Source organism: Accipiter gentilis, chromosome 10 (genome assembly GCF_929443795.1).
Source record: "Accipiter gentilis chromosome 10, bAccGen1.1, whole genome shotgun sequence".
In the NCBI taxonomy this organism is placed as follows: domain Eukaryota; kingdom Metazoa; phylum Chordata; class Aves; order Accipitriformes; family Accipitridae; genus Astur; species Astur gentilis.
Window position 1 is genome coordinate 2,709,784 of NC_064889.1, and position 9,311 is coordinate 2,719,094.

Sequence of the window (9,311 nt, forward strand, 5' to 3'; positions counted from 1 at the left end):
GCTGGAGATGTTCGGGACCCTGTCCCAGGACCCCGGGGATGCTGGGGACCCATCGTGGCTGCTCCGCACGGGGACCGTGGTGACATAGGGGACATGCCACTGATGGGTGGACCAGCCACGCAGACCCTGTGCTGGGCTGTGGGGACACCGTGCCCGCCGTGCGGGGACCCGCGATGGCCACCCTGTGCTGGGGCCGTGGAGACCCTGAGCTGGGGATACTGGGGACCCTGTACTGGGGACACTGGGGACCCCATCCTAGGCCAGGGGGACGCCGTGCCAGCCATGCGGGGACCCACGATGGCCGCCCTGTGCCAGGGCCTTGGGGGACCCTGAGCCTTGGGGACTCTATCCTGGGTACACGCGTACCGGGCCGTGGGGGGGGGCCAACATGGCCACCCCACGTTGGACCTTGTGCTGGCGACTGGGGGGACCCCGAATTGGGGCCACAGGGACCCTGCACTGGGGACACTGGGGACCCCCGCCAGCCCCATGGGTCCCCGTCACAGCCGCCCCCATCCCGGGGACCCCCGCTGCCCTCCTGGGGGGTACCGGGGAGGGTCGGGGGTACCGGGGGGGTACCGGGGGGGGGGGGGGAAGTGGGGGTCCCCACGGGTGACGTCAGCAGCAGCGTTGCTGGGTGACGGCGGTGGCGCCCGGGCCCGCGGTGGGGCCTGACGTCAAGGCCCGATGGCCGCCCGCCCGCCCGGCAGCATGGAGGCGGTGGCAGGCCCAGCCGGCCGCCACTGAGATGGTGAGGGGGGTGCCGCCGGCCGGGGGGGGGGACACCCGAGGGGACGAGGACACCCCACTGCCACAGCCACGGTGGAGGGAACGGGCCCCAGGGCCCGGAGGCGCGGGGGGGCCGGGGAGGGTGGTGGGAATGGGGCCTGCTCGGGGCGGGAGGGGGGGACCGAGCCCCTGCATCCCCTCCATCGTCGTCCCCCCCGTCGTCCCGTGTCCCCCAGCACGGGAGGGGGACGGGGACGGCGGGGGGGGACCCCCCATCACCATCAGCCGGGGCCCCTCCGGCCGCTCCGTGCGCGGCCCCCACCTGCTGTCCCCATCCCGCTGCCCCCACCCGCTACCACCATCCTGCCCCCCCCCCAAAACCGCTCCCGTCCCACTGCCCCCATGTTGCTCCCCCCAACCCGCTTCCCCCCACCCTGCTGCTCCTCAAATTGCTCCCCCCATCCCACTGTCCCCATCCTGTTCCCCCCAACCCGCTTCCCCCCACCCTGCTGCTCCTCAGATTGCTCCCCCCATCCCACTGCCCCCATGTTGCTCCCCCCAACCCGCTTCCCCCCACCCTGCTGCTCCTCAAATTGCTCCCCCCATCCCACTGCCCCCATCCCACTCCCCCCAACCTGCTGCCCCCCATCCTAATGCCCCCATCCTGCTCCCCTATCCCACTGCCCCCAAAAACCGCCCCCCCTAAATTGTTCCCCAGAACCTGCTCCCCCAACTTACTGCTCCCCAGTGTGCTCCCCCCAACCTGCTCTCCCCCAGACTGCTCCCCCCCGATTCACTCCCCCTTAATCTGCTCCCCCCAACCCTCTCCCCCATCCCCTCTCCACCTAACCCTCTGCCTCATAACCTGCTCCCCCCAGTGCTCCCCCCCCATCTCCTCTCCCCCATCCCCACTGCCCCCCAACTTTCTGCCCCCCCTAATCCCCTGTCCCCCACCCTCTGCCCCCCAGGACCTCAAGGGCCAGTACTGGACGGACGATGACTCCGACGGGGACAATGAGTCCGAGGAGTTCCTCTACGGCGTCCAGGTAAGCGCCGTGGGTGCTGGGTGCCCCGGGGGGGCTCAGGGACCCCCAACCTGAGCCCAATTCCGAGTGCGGGGCTGCGGGAAGGCTCCGGGTCTGATGGTGCCGTGGGGTCCTGTGCCACAGGGAACCTGCGCCGCCGACCTGTACCGTCACCCGCAGCTGGATGCCGACATCGAGGCCGTGAAGGAGATCTACAGCGAGAATGCTGTGGCTGTCAGGTGGGTGCACCCGCCGCCCACCAGCCCCTGCACCCGGCCGTGCCATCCCCGGGCACCCAACTATGCCATCCCCAGGCAGCCAGCCATGGCATCCCTGGGCACCCATCCATGATTCCGGCGCTCTCCCTGTGCCATCCTGGTCTCAGGGGTGCACAGACTTGATATGTGGGGAGCCACACGTGCCTGTCACCACCCCGCGAGCATGCCTACCCCGGTACAGTGGGCACCGGACAGCGGTTCCGGCACTGTGCCGGTCTCACCCTGTTCCCCCACCATGGTGCCACGTGTCTTCACAGGGAGTACGGGACCATTGACGACGTGGACATTGACCTCCACGTGAACATCAGCTTCCTCGATGTGAGTCCCCATGGCGTCCCCCGCAGCGTTGGCGTGGGGAGGGCTGGGACACACGCCCCGGGGGGCCCCCAAATTTCCCTCTGCGTTTGGGGTTCCCCACAGCTGTGCCAAATCACAGCTGTCCTTCTGCAGGAGGAGGTGGCAACGGCGTGGAAGGTGCTGCGGACGGAGCCCATCGTCCTCCGCCTGCGCTTCTCCCTCTCCCAGTACCTCGATGGCCCTGGTGAGCGGGGACGGGCGGGACACGGTATCCTCGTGTGCCCTCAGGACGGGCACAGCAGTGGCACCGACAGCTTGTCCTCCTCTCTCTCCCCGCAGAACCGTCCATTGAGGTTTTCCAGCCGTCCAACAAGGAGGGCTTTGGGCTGGGTCTGCAGCTGAAGAAGTAAGAGCCAAAACGTGGTGGGGACCCAAGGGAGGTGGGTGGGGTGCTCCACGGGGTCACTGTTTTGCCCCAAAAGCGGCCAGGTACCGCATGTAGCCACGCCAACACCTTTTATCTGCCACACAGCCCTGTGACGGGCTCACCACCAGCTTTGGGTGGGGAAGAGGAGGAGCTGGGTGGCATGGACTGCCCAAGCACAAGGCTCAGTGGGCACTGAAGCAGCCACGGGTGCTGGCACCCTGCTCGGGCACCCATGCCACCTCTCTGCCAGGATCCTGGGCATGTTCACGTCCCAGCAATGGAAACATCTCAGCAACGATTTCCTGAAGACCCAGCAGGAGAAGCGGCACAGTTGGTTCAAGACGAGCGGTACCATCAAGAAGTTTCGTGCTGGCCTCAGCATCTTCTCCCCCATCCCCAAGTAAGACCCTGACAGTGTCCCCAAGGGACCAACCCTCTGTCCCCTCACCCTGGGTGGCTGGGGACCTGGCATCACGCCTCAGTTTCCCCACTCGCCCCTCAGACGCTGCTGCTCCCTACCAGAGCCCAAGGAAGTGGAGGTTGCTCCCAAAAACCAGCCGAAGGGTGAATTCGGCTCCGGGTGATGGAGGAGTAGGGGACGGTGACAAACTGGGGAGCTCAAGGGGATTCTGTGCCTGCAGGTCTCCCAGCTTCCCCGTCATCCAGGATTCAGTGCTGAAGGGCAAACTGGGCATCCCCGAGGCTCGTGTCAACCGGCTGATGAACCGCTCCATCTCCTGTACGGTGAAGAACCCCAAGGTGGAGGTTTTCGGCTACCCCCCCTCCAGCACCCAGGCAGGTGTCGCCCCCTTCAACATCCTGGTGGGTGCCTCCCCGCCTCGGGGTTTGCTTTCCTCTCCTTTCCCTTCCTGGATTCCTGGGGGCTGTTCCGGGGTCGGATCACTTGTCGTGGGGTGGTGGGACCTCCTTGGGTTGGGGGGAGCCCCTGCGGGGTTTCTCCCCTGCGCCTTGTCCCCAGCACCCTTGGGTGCTCGTGGGTGAGCTGGGATGCTGGCTGTGGGGTCCTGCGGGGTTTCACCCTCCATCTTGGTGCAACATCCCCGCTGCGGCTGCGTCCCCAGGAGGGTCTTGGCATGTCGGGGGTCCCGCTGTGCCGGGGGGGGTGTTTTGGGGGCTGCCGGTGCCGTGTGGTGGTGGGGTTGCGTAGGGGAAAGGGGATAACGCAGCTGGCTCCGCTCTGGCTCCGTCGCAGGTCGGCGGCCACTGCAAGAACGTCCCTACGCTGGAGTACGGCTTCCTCGTCCAGGTGAGTGTCCCGCGTCCCGCTCAGCCCCATCCCGCTGCCCGGACCATCCTCCCGAGCGCCGTTGCCACGACGGGGGCTGACTGCCACCATCCTCACCCTCAGATCATGAAGTACGCGGAGCAGAGGATCCCAACGCTCAACGAGTACTGCGTGGTGTGCGATGAGCAGCACGTCTTCCAGAATGGCTCCATGCTCAAGGTGCGGCGACGGGGACTGGGCAGGCACGGGCTGTCACCCCGTGTCACCGTCCCCGACCCTCCCCGTGGCTCCTGTCCCCTCCGCAGCCAGCAGTGTGCACCCGGGAGCTCTGCGTCTTCTCCTTCTACACCCTGGGCGTCATGTCCGGCGCGGCGGAGGAGGTGGCCACGGGTGCCGAGGTAGGGGTGCGTGCGGCAGGTGACCACGCCGTCAATGTCCCCCGAAGGGGCAGGGTGCTGTCCCTTCACCCCACGCTCTGTCCCCAAGGTGGTGGACCTGCTGGTGGCCATGTGCCGTGCCGCCCTGGAGTCCCCTCGCAAAAGCATCATCTTCGAGCCTTATCCTTCTGTGGTGGACCCCAACGACCCCAAAACGCTTGCCTTCAACCCCAAGGTAAGTGCCGAGGGGGGCAACGCTCCCCCATGCCAGGGGCGATTGGGCTGGGGGGAGCCCCGAGGACCCCTCTGATAGCCACCTCTCTTCTGCCCCACATGTAGAAGAAGAACTATGAGCGGCTGCAGAAAGCCCTGGACAGTGTGATGTCCATCCGGGAGATGACCCAGGTACGCCACCAGTGGCCCCACGCCACCCGTGGCCCCATGTGAGATCCCCTCAGTGTGGGATCTGTTGCTGGGTCTGGCGTTTTGGTGCCAATCTCCATCCACCCACGGTTGGGTGGGTGCTGGGGGACCCACCCGCACCCCCTCTCGCCTCTGCCAGGGGTCCTACCTGGAGATCAAGAAGCAGATGGACAAGCTGGACCCCCTGGCCCATCCCCTCCTGCAGTGGTAAGGCCGAGGGTGCTGTTGCCCCATCCTGCTGTCCCACGTCCATCCCTGTTGCTCCACATCCCCCGGGATAGGGGATGGGGTGGGGGGCAGCCAGACACCCCCAGCATGACCCCCTTGGCCCCTTTCTCCTGGGGGGGGGCACCACCATCCACCAGCCTTGGGGCAGGTTCTGGCACAGCTTCCAGCTCAGCCCCACTCCCAGGGGAGCATGGGACTGACCTTCTTCCTCCTCCTCCTTCTCCTCTTCCTCCTCCTCTTCCCAAGGATAATCTCCAGCAACAGATCCCACATTGTCAAGCTGCCCCTCAGCAGGGTAAGGGGCCTGGCTGGCCTCCCGGTGGGGTGCGGGTGCAGCGTGCGGGATGGAGGGTATGGAATGTGGGATGGAGTGTACAGGAGGTGGGATGGGGAGTGTAGGATGCAGTATGTGCGATGGAGGATATGGAATGCAGGACATAGAGTATATGGGATGCAGGACGTAGGATAATGGGATATAGGGTGCAGGCTATAGGAGGTGGGATGTGGGGTACAGGAAGCAGGACGCAGGGTATGGGATTGTGGGATGAAGGATATGGGGTTGGGACATGGGATATGGGATGCAGGACATAGGATATGCAATGCGGGACGTAGGGTGTGGGGTGTGGGATGTAGGATAAGAGATGCGGGACATAGGGTATGGGGTGCGGGCTGTGGGATGGAGGATGCAGGATAAGGGATGTAAGGGTACGAGGCGGGTGATGTAAGGGTCTGGGATGTAGGATGCAGCCTTTGGGATGGGGTCTGCAGCCTGTGAGATATGGGAGGCAGCATATGGGATATAGGATGGAGGATATTTGTCATGGTCTGTGGGACGGGGGACGAGAGACAGGGGAATGCCACGGGCCCTCCTGGCAAGCTCGGGAGGGCCAAAGCAGGGCCGGGATGGGCACGGGACCGGGCTGCCGTGCATGATCTCTGTCTGTCTGTCTGTCCTCTCTCCTCGCTGGCTCTGCCTTTGCTCTTCCCTTTCCCCTGGTAGCAGCTGAAGTTCATGCACACCTCCCATCAGTTCCTCCTGCTCAGCAGCCCCCCAGCCAAGGAAGCCCGGTTCCGCACTGCCAAGAAACTCTACGGCAGCACCTTTGCTTTCCAGTGAGTTGTGGGGGGCGAGGGGCGGGAGCCCCCCCAGGCAGACGCCGTGGGGCAGGCTGACGTGGGGCTGGCTTTTTCCAGCGGCTCTCACATTGAGAACTGGCACTCCATCCTCCGCAATGGACTGGTCAACGCTTCCTACACCAAACTGCAGGTAACGCTCCCTGGTGCCCGACACCCCCTCCCCGGGGCAGGCAGGCAGGCAGGGAGGGATGCAGGCAGCTGGAGATGCGCTGCCTGCAGAGGCCGGGCTGCCTCCACCACCATGCCCAAGCTGTCGGGGTGACCCCGCATCGCTCACCCTGGTGTTTTCCTGCAAGCTGCATGGAGCAGCCTATGGCAAGGGCATCTATCTGAGCCCCATCTCCAGTATTTCCTTTGGATACTCAGGTAAGAGGCTGCCTGCGCTGCCCAGTCCTGCCTGCGCTCCCATCCCCACTCCCTGCATGGGCCCCGGGGATGTTCAGCATCGTGCCGGCCGGAGGAGCCGCGTGGGAGTGGGCAGCATCCCGCATCCTTCCCGCCTGCACCGACCTCTTCCCAGCCAGGTCGGGGCTTTCCGATGAGCTGGGGAATTAAAACCCCAACGTTTTTGAGGCTCCAAAAGCTGCTGTGCCCACTTTTGGGGGGTTCCCAGGGTTTGGCCGCAGGGCGGGAGCACCCAGTGTGGCCGTCCCCGTCTGTGGCATGTGTCCCTATGTCACCCCGGGGGTGCTCCCTGCCTGGGAGTGACGGCCGCTGCCTCGCTTCTCCTCAGGGATGGGGAAAGGGCAGCACCGGATGCCTTCGAAGGACGAGCTGGTGCAGAGGTACAACCGAATGAACACCATCCCCCAGGTGACGGGCCAGGGGACACCGTGGGAGGATGGGGACATGGCACCCACGGGTGCTGGGGACGGGGCGTACCGAGCCCGGCCAGGGAGGGTAATGCCGGCTGCTCTCCCCGCAGACCCGCTCCATCCAGTCCCGCTTCCTCCAGAGCCGCAACCTGAACTGCATCGCGCTTTGTGAAGGTGCGGGGACATGTCGGGGGTGGGGGACGACACATGACAACGCGAGGGGGGGGGACAGGCGTCACCCAAATCCCTGGCTCACCGGGTGGGTGGAGGAGGGAGGAGGGAGGGTCCCCACCATGGGCTGCGCCCAGCAGGGAGGGAGGAGGGAGGGTCCCCACCATGGGCTGCGCCCAGCAGGGACTTCCGTCCCCCCCATCCGACAGCCCCTTCCCCCGGCAGTCATCACCTCCAAGGACCTGCAGAAACACGGCAACATCTGGGTCTGCCCCGTCTCGGACCACGTCTGCACCCGCTTCTTCTTTGTGTGAGTCCTGGGCTGCGCCCACCTCACCGGCACCCGTGGGACACCCATGGGACACCCCCTCACCCCTCCTTCTCCCCTTCCAGGTACGAAGACGGCCAAGTGGGAGACGCTAATATCAATACTCAGGACCCCAAAATCCAGAAGGAGATAATGCGTGTGATCGGGACTCAGGTGTACACAAACTGAGCGGTGGCAGGGACACCCCCGGGGACACCTCCGGGTGCTGAGCAAAGACCCCGGGCGAGGCCGGGGAAAAGGACGAGCGGGTTTGGAGCCTCCCAGGCAGGGCAGACACGGGGGCCGACGCCGGTGGCTCCACCCTGTACATAGGCGTCAAGCATCCAGTGGGCACCAGGCGGGTTCAGCGGTCCCTTGTCCCCTCCCCGTCCCATTCCCCAGTGTCCCCGACCCTGTGGCAGCGTGGAGAAGGAGCTGCGGGGGCTGGCACAGCCGGTGGCCGCCCCTCCTGGCCTTGGCAACGATGGCGTTTTTATTGACGACGAGAAACTGAAGCAAAAAAAAATAATTAAAAAAAAAATAACCAAAACAAACCCAAAAAAACACATTAAAAAAAAAAAAAAGATAAAAGGAATCTGTGTCGGTGTAGTTCAACCTGTTTAAATGGCCTGGGGCTGTGGGGAGGAGATGGGATGGTGGGGAAGGGATGGTGTCACAGGGGAAGGATGGGATCCCAGGGAAAGGGTCATAGGGAATTGATAGGGCTTTGGGAAGGGGAGGGGGCTGCTGGGAGGGAATCACACCATGGCAAAGGGATCGTGCTATGAAGCAGGGACCACACCATGGAGAATGGACTGTGCCTCAGGGATGGGACCACACTGAGGGGACGGGACCCCCGCAGGGACCAGTGACGCCGCAGAGACTCACTCACGTGCTGAACGAGACGGAGACCTCCCAGGGACTGTGCTTCATCTGAGCCCATGCCAATCCCAATAACTACACGGATACGGAGTCGGCGCCAGCACGGCTGCGTCCTGCTAAACCCAAACCCGGATGAAAACCCATCAAAGAAGCCCTGGAGGCTGCTGGGGCTCAGCACGGGGACCCCCAGGAAGTGGTGGGGGGCTGGCAGTGGTAGTGAGGTCCCCCACGGTGCTGGGGCTCCGCAGGTTGGTCACGGCAACACGAGGCCACGGCAGTAAAATATCAGCCCTTGGGAGATGGTGGCTACTGCGGCATCAGCCGGAAGCCACCTGGGGACACCGGCCAGGGCCGTGGGGGTCCCTCACCAGGGGTTCAAGGGGCCGAGGAATTTAAAAAATAAAAATAAATACCCCAAACCAGCCCTTTGCCACCCCGCCGGAAGCATGGGCGTTGTTTTCAACCAGGATTTATAAAGAAAGTTAAGAATCAACTTTAAAAATGTCCTGGTTTGGGTACAGTCACCAGCTGAGACCCAACAGGCTCATCACACCAGTGGGCGCACCCTCGGCGTCACTTCTGGTGTCTCCTGCCCTCGGGGGGATGACGGAGGGATCCCAACATCTGTCCACCACTGCTCATCCCGCACCGGCTGCTCGACGTCGATGTCCCCAAAGGCCACCTAAACCCAGGCAGAGGGGACACCGGGCAGGTGGCTATCCCCTTGCCACCCACCTTGCCGGCCACCCCATTTTTTTTTTTAGCTTAAATTTGTGGGGTTTGGGGTGGGGTTTTTTTCCTTCCCTTAAATCAAGCCACTTTCCCATGATCACCACAGTTGCTCATCTGCGGGTGCGGCCGCGAGGGGACATCCCACAGGACACGTTAACGTCCTCCAGAAGCTCCCCCATCGCTCGGAAAGAACAACGAAACGGCAGGGGCCGGGTCTTGCCTCAGTTCCCTCTGCAG

General features: G+C 64.3%; 1 protein-coding gene across 6 annotated transcripts; it reads left to right on the forward strand.

The window, feature by feature from the left end:
• Window positions 1-647: 647 nt before the first annotated feature.
• Window positions 648-8,010, forward strand: PARP6 (poly(ADP-ribose) polymerase family member 6). Of its 6 annotated transcripts, none has more exons than XM_049812835.1 (22): window positions 648-751; window positions 1,698-1,775; window positions 1,899-1,993; window positions 2,290-2,350; window positions 2,483-2,573; window positions 2,669-2,735; window positions 3,007-3,156; window positions 3,398-3,578; window positions 3,970-4,023; window positions 4,126-4,221; window positions 4,308-4,400; window positions 4,489-4,614; window positions 4,719-4,784; window positions 4,942-5,009; window positions 5,277-5,325; window positions 6,031-6,143; window positions 6,225-6,297; window positions 6,464-6,533; window positions 6,901-6,980; window positions 7,093-7,156; window positions 7,379-7,463; window positions 7,547-8,010. In XM_049812835.1, exons 1-22 carry the CDS (start codon window positions 749-751, stop codon window positions 7,647-7,649), a joined length of 1,866 nt encoding a protein of 621 aa, XP_049668792.1. In that variant the 5' UTR covers window positions 648-748; the 3' UTR covers window positions 7,650-8,010. The 6 variants fall into 6 exon arrangements, 4 of the variants coding, with proteins under 4 accessions (XP_049668792.1, XP_049668793.1, XP_049668794.1 ...); XM_049812836.1 differs by having other exon boundaries at window positions 6,034-6,143; XM_049812837.1 differs by having other exon boundaries at window positions 3,398-3,551.
• The last annotated feature ends 1,301 nt before the right edge of the window (window positions 8,011-9,311 follow it).

What these genes read in the sequence shown, in the direction of transcription:
- PARP6 (XM_049812835.1), top strand. An exon ending in TGAACATCAGCTTCCTCGAT is followed by an intron (nt 2,351 to 2,482) that starts GTGAGTCCCCAT and finishes GTCCTTCTGCAG; the next exon opens with GAGGAGGTGGCAACGGCGTG. An exon ending in CGCTTGCCTTCAACCCCAAG is followed by an intron (nt 4,615 to 4,718) that starts GTAAGTGCCGAG and finishes CCCCACATGTAG; the next exon opens with AAGAAGAACTATGAGCGGCT.